The sequence below is a fragment of the Struthio camelus genome, chromosome 4 (genome assembly GCF_040807025.1).
Source record: "Struthio camelus isolate bStrCam1 chromosome 4, bStrCam1.hap1, whole genome shotgun sequence".
Lineage (NCBI taxonomy): Eukaryota > Metazoa > Chordata > Aves > Struthioniformes > Struthionidae > Struthio > Struthio camelus.
The window spans coordinates 34024908-34040461 of record NC_090945.1 but is presented as its reverse complement, the minus strand read 5'-3'; the positions used below and the strand labels follow the sequence as shown (position 1 = coordinate 34040461).

The following is a 15554-nucleotide window of genomic DNA, read 5'->3' as shown; positions in this document are numbered from 1 at the left end:
GGTAGAAATGAGACTGTTTTCTACATCATGGAATACAATGTCTATTCAATATTCTAATTATGTAAATACTTGTATGAAGTGTTCTAATAAAGTGAACAAAATACAAAAAATTGAGAGCCTTGTTACAAAAAGCACCATCTCATTAAATGCCAAATTTGCATTGATGAAAAGTAAGAAAGAGCATTCTTTTCAGAATGTGTGAAAGACCAAAATAGAAATGGGATTTTCCCATTGTAACAATGAATCAGCAACAGATATGTAATCGCATGATTCTACTATTCCTCTCTGAGATGACTCATTCAATCTATTTACTGTGATGCAGATGTTCTAATTAAGAAAAAATAGCCAACAAAATAGTAGAGTAATAACCTTAAATAAAAATTTACAGAAAATGCTGGTTGCCATAAAAATAGACAACCGTACAGAAGAGTGATAACTTCCACTTTTATATTACTCATTTTCCTATATGCATCCAGTATGCAAGGTGCACATAAATAAATCAAATAATTTCAAAGATTAGGAACAAATACATCACTTTTTTTTTTTTTTTTTTAATTAAGTCTAGTAAGTCATCATCTCAGCAGCAGGAGAGCAACTAAATTGCTACCCTAACGTAAAACAAGATACGTCCTCAGGAGATACACTGCTGGAGCTTCCTCTAGTGTCAGCTTCCACATGGTTTCAAGTGAAAGACCCTGGAATCAGAAAGCCACATGTGCACGTGTGCATGCACATGCACACACACAAAGCACGTCTACGCTGACTGGGGCAGACAGACAAGCACTTGCTCTGTACGCATACCTAACTCGAGCCAGGCACGAGCCAGATCCGGCCCAGAAGATGCATGGGCATGTTAGTCTGGGTTTGGCAGCGCACGAAGCTTTGCTAAGGGAGGTTTTCAGCATAAACGATCAGCTTGCGATCGATGCAAAAAATCTATGCAATAACCCTCTGTTCCGAACATCTCTGCTGCAGTCAGAAGAAAAAAAATTTTAATAGATCTAAAAAAAAAAAAAAAAAATTTTGTACCTTTTTTTTATTTTAACATCATCTTAAAGCATCTTCTCTCTCTTCTTCTGAAGAGACATACAATATCCTATTTTTAAAAAGCACTCTAACAATGAATTCAGACCTTGCTTACTTTATTTTATGCTCAGGACAGCCCTACCTCCTCCAGAAGAACCATAAACATAACTGACTCCTCTTCTTAAGTTTCTACAGCATGCAAAGTCCCTGGCTTTCAGAGCTCACACGTAGTATTTTGTGCTTCCTGCCTATAGTTCCTATGTCATTTTAAGCTGTACTTTGAGTTACCCATCTAAAATTCAAAAATACTGAAAGCGTTTCTATTCAGAATTTCTCCCCCCTACACCTGTAATTTTCTTTTGACAACTGCTCATTCAAAAGGAAACAAATATATATGTAGTCTGTCTCTCCATCTTCAGATGGCACACAGGCTGGGGTATACAGGAAAAATAATCAAGAATTACTGTTACAGAGTAACTTCCGTAGGTGATGAGAAAGAGCACAGCCCACTGCCTAAGAAAGTTCACTTACCTCTCCTTCACTAAAAAGGCCTATACAGCTTTCCTCCCCCAAACAGGCTGCTCCAGTCACATGGCAACTTTACCCAACCCTGGTGCACCAATCTGTCCAGAATCACAGGCACCTATGGCCTACTGAAAGTATGTTTTTAGCACTCCACATAATGCCTCAAAGCACCTCATGATTTGAGAATTAGCAGTCTGCACAACAATTTTCCAGCCCACCCTCCTGCAGCCCCCTTCTCCAGGCAACTCTTCAGGTGATTTTAATGCCACAAAAGGTTCTGTGATTGTACTAAATGATTATTTTTATCCTATGCCTTTTTTCTTTTCCTCAGATACTTATAACAGAGGATGTACTAGACTCTCTGTTGCAGATTTTGGGCCATCTATCCGCCATCTTCTAACGACCTGCCCTTTACCACATCAGCTGATGTCAAAGGCATCTTCATGTCTTCCCTTTTTCCTGTGGATACTGGGTAGTGACTTTCTGTGCTTTGCCTCCCTTTACTCAGCTTTTTAGGCGATAGCTACCTCTATCAGATCCGCTATGCCAAATTTCAGGTCCTTTTCTAGACCTGCCTCTTCTAATTTTCTTATCGCACTGCAATGAAATTTTGTGACAGTGACACCTTCCTTCACAGTTTATTCTCCCCATCCTCTCAGCAACTGCACCTTGCCACTCTGGTCAAAATCATATTTCCACACGTCAGTGGCCATTCCCCCCAACCTACTTCCTCTCAAACCAAACAACCCCAAAAGCCTCCACAAAAGGTATGCCCTTGTGCTGCTATTCCCTCTAAACCTATTGCCTCGCTTCTAACACAACTGACCAGCAATCCTTACCTGGCGGCCCCCTCTCCTAATGCTCAGCTCAGTCCTTTCCATGTTGCTCTTTTCTCCGCTCAAGGGCACCAGTCACTCATCTTCCTGCATGTCGTCTTTGACCTGACCTTCTTTCTCATTAATCAGATCGAAGACACGTCAAAAATCTCACATTTTGTTTAGGTACATCTTATGAACATCATCTCTAGAGTAGCAGTCCTTTCTAATAACACACCCGTTAAAATAAACCAATCAAATTCAGACTTTATATTGTATGTCTCAAAAAGGGTAACAAATCCCCATTTTACTACTCCATTACTGCCCTATTCATATCCATTGAGAATTCTGTCAAAAAGACTTCTTTTTTTTTTTTTTTTTTTTTTTTTAAATATCATTACTCTGTCAGTGTACTTCTCTTTACACTCCTCCAGAGCCCCCCCTCCTTCGTCCAAAAGCTCAGGCTATTTCCCCTCACTTTTGAGGCCTTCCACGACCAAAGTCAACAATATTCATTATACGTTACTGAGATAGTGATTTTGGTTTGCCAAGTGTGCTAGCCTCCATCATTCGTCAAAGTTGCCAAAACAAAGCAAAATACTTTTTTTTTTTTTTTTTATTTCTTACAGGCTTCTTCATGCTGTAAGAGCACTCTAAAGACCTCTAATGTCCACCATTTATTTACCCAAGTGCTCTTGAAAATATCTTCACTATAATCCCAGAATTCAACAACAGTCCAACAACCAACGCGCTAAGATGACTTATCTGTCACAACGGTCCATCTTATTTGCTTTTACTTCTTTATTTGTCTCTGCTCAAATGTTGACTCATCTTACTGCAGATAAGAAGTTCTCAATGGCAGGGCCAATTTTCTGTTCTACACTTCTGTAACAGTCAGCACAGTGGTATCCTGATCTGATATTAAGAACTTTGCTATTATCTCAACAAAACGTAGTAGCAACAACGTCTGATAGTGCAGCATTTTTTTTTATTTTTTATTTTTATAATTGAGAAGAATACAAGGAGTTGGGGAGAAATATGGATTTGCGTCCATCCTGCCAATCACCGATTTTACACCCAAGCTACGATCGGCTTGAAGTGCCCAATTAGAGTGCATGTTTTAATCAGAACACAATAAAAACAAATCTAGTTATCTAAAGAAAATTTTACTGTGCAAAATACAGAAGGCATGAGATGAATGTATCAGATAGCAATTGCCTGAACGGAAATACTGCAGACTTTCAGAGCTGCATGTGAAGCAAGCTATAGTTCTTTCAGAGTATAATCCATATTACATTTATATTTACATACATATTTCAAATATGTTTAAAGAAAATAATTTCTATCATCGTAAGGACTGCAGATTTCAATGTCTTCTTGTTGAAAGAAAAGGAATAAGACAAAACATGAACTCGCCAGCATCACAGGAATTCCAGAGTCTTCGCTAAGTATATAAGGGGCAGCTGGGTGTTAGTTTAAAATGACTTTTTTTTTTTCCTCCTCATCACAGTTATGATTAACTCTTTCTCCCTCACCCCTCCAAACCCAAGAACAACAACTCCATACTTGTTTTCATTGTGAAGTGTTCTAATAGCACCAACCACCACTGTCTCATAATTTCTCCCTTAGTAAATCCATGGAAGCAATTGGACTGGGCTTCCAAATGAACGGAAGCAGGAACAAAAAGGTCAGAGGTGCCCCCACAGTCCTTGATTTAGCAAAGGCTGCTAATGACAGTCCTCTCATAATAAGACTCCTAACCAGTCTGGCAAGAGACATTGCCCAAGGAAAACTACCTCCTGCTTCCGTAAGCTAAAGTGAAGGTTGGTTATGTCCCATACATCCTCTTTTTGCCTAGTTCCTTACTAAAGGAATAGTGTTTTTCTTATTAGTTGCAGTGAATTTAACCTATATAATTTCTCAAAATAAAGTGCATGTTAATAAAGACTTTATAAAGTACATGCATGATTTGAAGTCATTCATTAATACGTAGAGATGTATCTTGTAAAATAAGATATTGTCAATATATGTAGAAAGTGATCAACTGATTTTCCCATTTTTCTTTAATTCTTTCTCTACGTATCCATCGGAAGACAGCACTAAACCCATAAAGCAGTACTGCCAACTTGCAATTCTGTAAAGCAACAGCGTTGGGAAAGTTCTGACAAAGCTAAAACACTTAAGATAAAACACGCAATGAGAAGGAAGTGGGAAAAAGTTAATGATATACCATAGTATGCCCTAGCCTCTAATCCAAGCAGTCAGTTAGAGTGAAGTTAGAGCTCCCTGCATCCACAGCATATTTCATCTTCAACTCAGGCAACGCATCAAAAGAATATGAAGGATTAACAATGCATCATTTCCCAGCAAGGAAAGGTATCATGCCTTTGAAGTGACCCTATCTTTTTTGTCCCACACAACTGCTTAGGACATGTGCTTATTTGTGCTCTCACATACACAAGGACAGCCAGGTAAGTACATTTCCTCTTCGCTTTCCATGCTCCTAGTTTGTCCCCAAAACCAATGATTTCTGAATGCCTCCTGCCCGCAGCTGCACTGGTGCACCATTAGAAAATACAATCACCTGCCTACCTGTGGCTCATGTTTAGAAACATGTGGGAGGAGGTCTCATTTATGATCAGGATGTCATAAAAATAATCCCTAACTCAAAACAAGTACCCTTCATCGAATTTTCTATTAGAGGGGTAATTTAGAGGCACAAAAAAGTTTTGGTGAAGAAGTTTTAGTTCAAAACTGAAATCAGGAAGAAGAAAAGGGTCTTTCTTCAGAACGCAAGAATATTTTCCAGTCATTTTTGGAGATTTGGCTGGAGTAAAGACGACGAAAGCCCTTGTTTCCCCTCAATCCACAACTCAATAAATATAGGGATTTAGTTGTAGCCCCTTCAGTCAGGCATGCTTTATTTATAACCCTCTTACTATTTAATCTTTTCTTGGGCCTGTGCACAGAATTACAGCACGTCATGCCACTCATTAATCTCCACAAGGAATGAAGGAATAATAAGTAAATAAATAAGGGTAGATTCAGGACAAGCCATGTTGGTGGCCACAAGGTATTTGTATGAATTCTAACACACTCCCTTGTTTCCTACCAGCTGCTTTCACATAATGTCTGTTTGCATAAGATTAGAACTGGTGAGTGGAGGAGTACAAATTATTTTTTGTTTTAGGGCATTTTTTTTATGAGTTGCAAAGCAGATGGAGAAACGGCAATAGAAGAAGTCTGCCATTTTGCACCCACTCCTGCTTGCACAGCCATAAGTTGTTATACCGAATAGGATTCCTTAGATGGGAAAAAGATTTCCAGCATGAGAGTTATAGTGTACTTCAGTAAGCAATAAAATGGTATACAGACACAATCAAACATTCCACAGAAGCTGAGGAGGCTGCTCTTCTGTTTGGCATGATTTTACTTTAAGATTTTTCCTATACTTGAGACCTAATGTCATGTGAAACACCATGCAAGAGCAGCCTCATCAATTTCTATGGAACATTTGATTGTTAACAAATCCTGAAGATCTTCCTCTCTTCTTCTTACTTTTTTTCCAGGGCGCTAAGGGAGTTTCACAGTCCATGCATATAAGTTTTAAAACATACGCTAGTTAGAGATAATCATCTGATCCTGGAAACATTCTTGGCTTGGAGGCATAGCAGAATTTCTTAGAAAAGAGAGCAGAACTTACCCTCATCCGTAGGGTTGAACCCACAGATATCACAGATACATCGGACCCACTTATTCATCTCCTCCTCGCTGTCTGCCACCAAGTAGAAAACTCTGTCTATAGTGTTGATATCAAAAATATAACTGTTTTCAAACTCTTTTTTGTTAAATGTTAATCCAGCATCCACTTGTTGACACAAGTTTAAGTCAATAATACGGATAGGCTTCTTGGCGTGGTCATTTTTGTAGTATTCCAATACATCTGGATCCCCTGTTAAACGGCCGCTGCGCAGTACAAACCATCTCCTCTTCCATGCCTGAAAATTGGAGGAAATAAAAAGGAAAAATTAGATGCAAGAAATCATATTTTAAAACTATTACTTTTTGCGTATGGCTTCTGTCTAGATTGAACTGAGTAATAATAAATACTTCAAATAGAATTCTAAGAGATTACATACCAGTTTCTAAGAAGAGGACATAAAATTAAGTTGCCATTTAAAAAAATGGAAAAGGATATATCCAGCGGGTTTTTTTGTTTTTTTTTTTTTAAAGAAGGGTCAAGGGAAGGAAAAAAAAGCACACACAAAGTCCTAAGGGAAGCTGCCGTAATCATGGGGAAGAACAGATGAAATATATCAATAAGTGCTCCACAACGTCTCGTTCCCAGTATCTGCTGATTAAGGCTGTTGCACTCGAGCTCTGAATATTTCATCTCTGCTCAACAATAGCGACCTACATTTAAAGAACATGCAGCACTCGCAACGTATGGTCCCCTTGATGTTAGGGGAACTCTGCACTTGGATCCCTATATTTCACATTGGTAGTTGTTACAGAAAAAGAGCTACGTTATTATTTTGCAAAACTTTACAGAGATGGGGAAATATGACCGAGCGTTCTAGTTTTATCACTTAAAACCAATTCCAGTGTAAGGTACATCCAAGAAAGAAATACGTTTCACAGTTGGACACTGTGCTTGTAATACCAGCCTTCCTGCTGCTGCAGATACAAAGCAGCATAGCGAGGCAGAAAAGCATCGCCAAAGTGTCACATCTCTCAGCTAATCCTCAGCTGCCTTTGCAATGCCACAGGTCACTGTCCCCCAGCATAACTCATATTTGAGCAGCTCTCCAAACGTCCTAATTCAAGTCAAGAAACCAGTCTCTGCACACAAACGTTCTGATGTTATCAACATTACCTTTATTCCCTTGCTCAGCTGCACTTCAGTTCCTCAACTCTACCAATAGCACAGCACCCTATATGACAAGTTTCCTCATCTGCTCAAACACCAGGATGATGGACACAGTGAAAGAAACTGGATGCGCTGCCCAGGAGGAGAGGTGCATTGCTTTCACACAGAATAAACATTTGAGAGTATAGCTGAGATGCACTGGGGAGACGTCACTTTTTTCTACTTCTCAAAGCCAGAGGCCAACGAAAGTCAAGAGAGTAGCCAACCTACTCCACCTTGCACTGAAGGATCACATGGTGCCCACAGATGCTCCATTTTAAACTTCTTCACAGTGGTGAAACAAGGTTGCAACTAAGTCCTTTATGAGGAATAAAAAAGGAGACCTCCCACCCCCAAAACAAAAAACAGACAAATAGGAACTCGCATTTCAGCTAATCCCAATTGCGGGCTAACAAAGGCAGAACAAGAGGCTCAACGAAAGGAACAGAATCAACACGGACGGTACCAGAAGAGCTGAGACGTGTGGTATCCTTTACTCATCGAGATCTAGCTTTGGAAATAAAAGTTTTAGGAAAAGAAGGAAGGAAAAGACTGAGAGCCATTCTTGAGGACCAAAGAGTTCCTATTTCTTCTTCATGCAGCCATTACCTTCAAACCAACTAGTGGAGGGAGGGCATGAAGGACAGAATCAAAACTGTGTTGCCATCTTAGAGCGACAGCTCTAAACTAGCTCTGGCAGCTAGACACAGGAGCCTCACAAAACACTCATTGTCAAGCATGCATGCTTTTTTGGGTATCAAGCTTAGGAAGCTATTATGAAAAGATAATCCAGAAAATGAAAGAAAGGGAAAAATGCCAGACAGCTTAATTAAGGTTTGTGATCCATTCAGTAGCTACCAAGCCTTTAAAGGTTGAGTTTTAAAGGCAAATTTTATACTTGAATGTCTTCATAAAATAAGCATGCTTTTTGCAGTCATAAATACAGCATCTGCTTTTAAACGCTGAACCGTGCAACTCAACTCATGGTCTCAAGCAACTGTTTCCTCTGTACTAGTGAGCTGAACTGGGTGAACAGCAAAACACAAAAGTGGAAGATTTAACAAACAAAACACCTTCAACTTCAATTTTAATTACAAGCATCTTCTACGAAGTAGCACTGCTGATAAGCATTGTATAACCGTGGCCCAAAAACACCGGCAAAGTTTGTTTTCTTTCCTGTTTCCAAATCAACTGACAACTTAGATTCTGGGATAACAGGAAACTTCAGTGTTGGAGGCGTTCTCTCCAGGCAAAGTTGATCACCGATAAGTGCTCCGAACTGAACCGCAAACCTCTGTTACTTTAACCTCAGCCTTCAGTTGTTCAGATGAAAACTTCAAAGCTTAAATCAGGAGGAAAGAGATTACAGACAGGACAGAAAAAAGGTATTGAAAAGCAAGACACATTTGCCTCATGTAATAAAAAAACAACTCCGAACCAATCAAATATGCTTCTTTTGGAAGTTTATTTCTAACATTGTGTTAATGAGTCAAAAAAATTCTTATTATCACACCTAACAATCTCTGTTGAGTATTAATAAGTAAAGAGGACTCTTACTTAAAATTTCAGAAATCCATCAGCTAAACAGAACTTGTTTTCAGCCCTTCAGGCTGCAAAATAGCCACTATTAAGTACTGAAAACATTGAATTTAGCCTACCAGCACCTGCTACTATTTTTGAAGAGTTTTCACATAGTGCATATGTGAATGTTTATTTCAGTCATATAATGAGTCACACTCACTGAAACTGGCACAGATTATATTCAAAAACAAAAGCAATTCCATAAACTACACACTAGTAAGGCAGATACAAAGGTTCTCTGGATTACAGTACAAAGCACAATTTAGCAGCGGGATAAAGCTTAAAGCTAGACAAGAGAACTGACATCAGCACCCTTGCTAATCATAGTACAAAAGCGCCTCTATATTTTGTCAAAGTGCAAAATGAGCCCACATAAATCACTCTTTGTTATTTGAAAATATCTGGGATTCTTAAAGCTTGATCTATTTTTAACATTTCAGTATTTGTCATTGCAATGAAAGCTGTACACTGCCTCGCTGAAGTACAGAACACTGTGCTATATATGCAGTGAAGAGAGCTTCTTCAGTAGTCGCTTTCTAAAAAGAAATCTCTAAAAGAGAGTGTGCACGTGTGCAAATAAGTATTTATGCAAGTTGAATCTCCTTTTTCCCCTCTCTGGGCATTCTTGTTTGAAATTTTTGCGTTTTACTTTACAGTGCACGTTACAGATCACTATTCCACAAAATCATTAAAAAACCGTGCAACCGGTTTAAGTCACATGAATGTTCTAGGTGCTAACAGTCGGTCACGTCACTGATTTTATCAACTATGCATTATCAGACAGCTTTTCCTGTGATTAAAGTCAATTGGATGAAGCTTGAGAAGTCAGAAATATATCCAGTAGGTTATGGAATTTAAACATTTTCTCTCATACCAATACTGTTTGTTACTGGAAAGATATTTCGGGGAAAGAGGAAATGATTTTTTTTTTTTTTTAATGGAACTGCGTGTGTGTGTGTGTGTGTGTGTTTGTGTGTGTATACACACATACATGCAACCACTACAATTACATACATTTATATATATATATACACACAGTGTTTATATAAATATCAACACATAATTACAAAACATTGCATGCAGATCAAATACCTAATTCAGAAGTACAATTGCTCCTTTCAAAATGGTAAATAACATGGCAAATGTCATGGGAATCAAGCTCACCAAAAGCCTGTGTAGGCTTCTAAAACATATTTATTACAAAACAAGGTTTGCTGCTGTTGTTTCACACTAAGAAAGGACTTGTGTGCCTCTCAGCTTGTTTTCTCCTTTGAGCTGCAAAGCATATCAGCTGGTCTAACATAGGACATCGCCACTCTTGCCAAACATTGTCCTGCTTATGAGACCAGCATATCATGAGACCATCATAGCCACAGAAACAAGCTTGTTTGCTTGTTTTTGAACTAGTCTAAAAATATGACAAGCTGCTCACCCACAGAGCATCAAATGATCAAAGCCCTAGTGGACTTAAGTATTTCTGAATCAGTACTTTGAGTAGGTTAAAAAGCAAAAAAAAAAAAAAAAAGGAAAAAAGGAAAAAAGGCCTTCTAGTTTTCTGTTCAGACATACCTCCAAGCTGCTGATTTAGAAATGAGCAAGTCAGCTAAGAAACTGGCAGAAAGCATCATTTAGTGTAGGGTTTTTTGTTTTTTGTTTTTTTTTTGGACAGCACGCAGCTAAATCTGAATGCAACACAGAGGATTTACGATATGATCTCCTTACTGGAGAGTTGTCCTTTGAAGTCGTCAGCCACACTTTAGCTATGCCTCCCTTCATCTGGTTTACTTTTAGGGATTCCTCCCGCCCCTTTCATACAGATTTGGAAGGTGCCTCATTCAGCTGCTGGCTCAACTTCAAAGACGAAGGGAATCGGGTACGCACACGTAAACGGAGGGGGGAAAGGAAGGAGGAAGGGGCAGGAAAGAGTACATAATTTACATTTACGTTTTTTTAAAGGGATTTAATATTCCATTTAGATCCCCTCGAGCTGTTGCTTAAGAGGCCAAAAAAATTACGCAAAACGTTTAAAATAAAAGCTTAACTCTGTTAAATTAATCAAAGACAACCTTTTTTCTGGCCTACTCTTTACAGGATTTGTTCTCATGTGGTCAAGTAACTTTGGTTACTGACAAACCAGTTAATTGTCTTCGCTTTGCTTAATATTATCATCACCCATAATCCCTACCCAGTTTAAAGCAGCTTTTCCTCTTGTAGTACAATTACGGCTTTTCTTTTCTCTTGGGTAAAATCCATTCAAAAAGAAAAAGAAAAAAAACAAAGTAAAAAAACACTTGAGCACTGGCTAGCCCAGAGAGAGGTACCATATATATCCCTCTCCTGTAACATCATTAATAAATCTTTACCCACGAATGGCTGGTAGAGTCAAAAATAAAGCTGCAAATCTCAGGCCTTCCTTCTTCTCTCTCAAGTCTGCAGAGGCTCCTGCTCAGCCTTTGGCCGCGGGGCTTCGGCGGGGGCGCCGGGCGCCGCTGGCCGCCCTCCTTTCCCAGAGGGGCGCCCCGGGAGCAGGGCGCGGGGAAGGCGCGAGGAGCTCGGCCAGCAGAAAGCGCGCAAAGCCTGAACCAGAGAGGTGCGGGAAAACAGACAGCCCGAGGCTGGCCTGTGACTCGGCTGCCGGCCGAGCTCCTCTTCAGGCTTTTGTCACCCTTTCGTCCATCCTTCTCAGCCCAAAGGTTAAACTATGAAACAGCTAACTATCTTTGGTACAAAACAGGAAGAAGGATCACCAACAGGAAAAGTCAAATATTTTTCCCCCTCCTGGCCCCCGTATTTCAGCTTTCCAGGTGTTTCGTTCCTCAAAGCGGTAAAGGAGCCGAGCGCACCCCTGGTGCCGTTTCACTGACTTGGGAGTCAAGCCAGCGCTCTGCTCGGCCTCAGGCGCCCCGTCCCGTCCCGCTAGCAGCCCACACGAGACGCAAGCGCGCCCGACGCGATGCTCCTCTTCCAACCTTGCCAGTGCGAGGCGCAGGCAGTGACCACTGCCACCACCGAGCTTCATTGGGAGGAGGGCCAGGAAGCAGCCAGAAGAGGTCACACCAAGTCACGGTGTTTTAAGTACCCAGCTTCACTTTTTAACTTGCTGCTCTTCAGGCGTTCAGAACTCTAAAACGGTAAAAACTTCAAAATTTATGCTAAAGTTTTGCCAAAAACTAGCACTTGTAGATATCTACATGGAAATCAGTTCAGAGATATAATTCGCAGAAAGCGTTTTCTGGAGAGCTTAAAACCTTATCATGAGCACCGGAGCCGAAGAATACAAAAAAACACTAGTCACTTTTGAAAACCTTTGTCATAACACTTACTGGCAACTACTACCCTCTTCCCTGAAAATGATGCTCTTCCTTTTTTTCTTTCTTTTCTTTTTAAACATAAAATAAGGCAGTACAAGTAAACTTACCACATAAAAAACATGTTTAGTATCTTATTCTAACAACAGAAACTTCACTTCCAAGATCTCACATTGGTCCAAAAGTTCTGCTTTTTAGTTAAACACTGAGAAGTGCAAACAGACTTCTGCAAAATAAACAAATGTGAAATGAGGAAAATACTGGATACATTATGACTTTCTTTAAATACTTAAGACTTGTTTTCCAGGAAGCACCATCTTTTCTCACTGAGCAAAATAAGGAAAAAACAGTCTCAGTGGAAGTTTCCACTCTCCTGGCCATCATCCTGATCATCTGTTCCGAATACACACAAGGCCAAAATTTCCTGTTTTCAAACTATTGTCACCATTTTCTAGTCTTGTGCTGCCGATTCTAACTTTAGCTCTGTTAAATAAACAAAACCCTGAAAATACAGCACAACAATACTTCCATGCAGATTTACTGCAGGCAACATTTCACAACTGATGTCTAAACATGTGAACTAAAACTAGTCTCCCAGCATTATACAGCTAATTAAAGCATCAAAACATGGCAAGATACAAGAGAGACAGTAATACTGCACTCTAACTGCTGCCTCATTTTGTGAATTTAAAACTCATGGAACATTTTTACAATCCTTTCCATTTTACATGGGTTTTCTGCCCCCCTCTCCCCCCGGCCTTATGATCATTCCCAGTGTAATTCTGTTACGACTGGCAGCATCAGCCACCTCTCTCCTCAGTAACTACTTCATTGCTCTTTTCTGCACTACCTCAGAAATTTTGTGACGGCAAGCACTAGTTCATCTCCACAACACCCCTGCACAGCAAAGAATTATCATTTTCTACACAGGAGGAACTGACTCAGAGAGCTAATGCAATAAAGCAGATGATACGCTGTGAAGCCAGGAACTGAGTCCTTACTTCACTGTCTTCAAGCTAGGACCAGTGACCAGACCATCCTTCCTTATCCCTAGACCCTCTTATCTACCTTATACACCTATAAATACCCTGTTGTTTCTGATCACTTGCAAACTTACCCTTTCATTTCTATTTCTTCTACTTCAAACCACTTGTCCTGCCTGTCCAATACATATTGCTTAACAGCCTTGCCAGAAACACATTCCATATCACCAGAAATTGGCTTTGCCATCTCCTCTTCGCACTTGATAGCAACAAAAACATAACCCTATGCTTGTCCTCACAGCATAGGTAGAAGGATATCTGTTGCATGTCCCTCACCTGTGCACCTACACGGCATCCCTGGTTTGCTGCCCTTTTTCTCTGCGTATTTCCAAAGTTTGATCTTTAGTCTCTGACCACGAGTATAATCTGACTAATTCTCCTGTTCTCCTAGTCTTTTCCATATCCCTCCTGCAGGCATTAAAAACAAAACTGCCAGGACAATCTCCCTTCTCTAATCCCGATCATATCTTTTTCCATTTTATGCTGCTCCATTATTGCCTTGCTCTATTGCAGTTTAGAGCCTCTTTACCTATTTGTAGGCTGCTTCTTTTTAAGAAAGTCAATGCACCTACTTGACTCCTCCTCTCTTGTAAGTCACCTCGTATTGCTTTGCTCTACTAGTGATACTAGCCTCAGTTCATTTTTCCTCCTCTTCCACATCTTTTTTTTCGTCTTTTGAAGGCTCCCAGAATCAATGAATAAGGGCATGACATCTCCTTCCTTCCGATTCCTCTTCGAGATCAGTCTCTGTGATAATACGTACAAGCAATCATCCAGCCAATTACAATTTGGCTTTGTTTCAGATTAATTTATTTAAAAAGTAATGGTTTTATGTATTCATCAGCCAGAGTTGTGGGTTTTTTCTAGTCACCTCAACCTTTTCATCAGCTCTTAATTAAAAGTGACTCCCCCCTCCCCCCAGTCTAACTTAAGAAAGCAAAACATTCAGGGTAGGTTCTGCCTTTTTCCCTATAACTGCACATTACTACAGTGCTGACAAGACCCCGAACAAGACAGACAACCCAGAGGAGGAGCCAGTCACACTGTTATTAGACTAAATTTCGACTGTCATGAGCTCGTGAGCATAACTTGTGACAAATAATATGAGAACAACTCACTCAAAAATAAAAAGTTTATGATTTATAAAGACGCAATCAATCTAAAGTTAAAAGGTGAAAGCTACACTCAACTGGAGCAACAGCTGCTTTCCCACCAGCACCCAGGGATGAAAGGTTGCACCACGTCTTTCTGTCCATTCAAAATGATTTTCCTGCTACAAAACGAAAAATGAAGAGGTGTTTGTAACTGCAAGGCTTTCCAAGTGCTAGGTGTGAAAAATCACCGTTCTTCAAGTTCACGAGCCACTAGTTTTTGTAATATTTTGTATGATTTAAGGTTTTGCTTTCTTTTTATACTTGCCTGTGTAGATATCTCTCTTCCCCATTCGTGAAAGGAAAGCAAGACACCAGAACTGTGTAAAAACCTGCAACTCCTGACACTATTTTGGATCCTTTAAAGGAGGCTCAAGTTTAAACAAACACACTACACATGCTTCACTGCTTCATGTTTTCATCGATCGAGTGTGCTTATGCTGCGTTCAGATTTCTACAGGTGACGACAGAGACCAGGCATTCTGCATATCATCTCTTTGACAAAGTACTTCCGGGCCTAAACACTGTGCCCACGTAGGACATGAGATTTGACCCACAGAAGCAGCAGTTCCTCCAGCTTCAGCAGGGAATGACAAATTGGGGGGGAATTTGATGACAGTGCAAAAATAACCTGCAATTCCCACAAACTGCCCCTCCAACCAACTAGCCTGGTTTAAGCTCAACTAACTGTGAGCATAACGGAAGAAGTTGCCAGACCACCATTAACACACCTGGAGAAGTCTCCAAAGAAAATTTGAGACACTGTTTTAAAATAAGTCTTACAAATCGAACTTAATACATTTGACACTCCATTCTTACCCACTCCTTGTGAGAGGAAGCTCCTTGTACGAGGAAGCTCCTTGTGTATCCTAGCTGACATTTTTGCAAAACAAGCACCTGGAGTTTGAAGCAGGAGCCTCCTCTGTAAATGAGACAGCCACTCTCTCAGCAATGGAAGGGCTGATACTTGAGCCACTTGGGCATAGTAAAGGGAAAGCTGAAGGAAATCTATTGTTCTGCCAAGGTATCAGACGAGGAACCAACACAGTATGTCTTAAATACTGTCAGGCACTGTGAGGAATTCCTTATGCCAGAGAAAGGGAAGATTTAGGAAGGACATGCGCAGTGCTGTTCATACTCAACGATGCAAATTATTAGCCTTTCCCACTACAAACCGTGAACCAAGCGTGAAAACA

At 40.1% G+C, this 15554-nt stretch overlaps 1 protein-coding gene across 11 annotated transcripts in view; it reads right to left on the bottom strand.

The window, feature by feature from the left end:
* GAB1 (GRB2 associated binding protein 1) overlaps window positions 1-15554 on the bottom strand; it is a 101330-nt gene that overhangs the window by 37085 nt on the left and 48691 nt on the right. For all 11 annotated transcript variants that reach the window (XM_068942146.1, XM_068942142.1, XM_068942149.1 and 8 more), the window contains one exon: window positions 6070-6364. In XM_068942146.1, the coding sequence (XP_068798247.1) occupies window positions 6070-6364 (295 nt within the window). The remainder of the gene's footprint in view (window positions 1-6069; window positions 6365-15554) is intronic.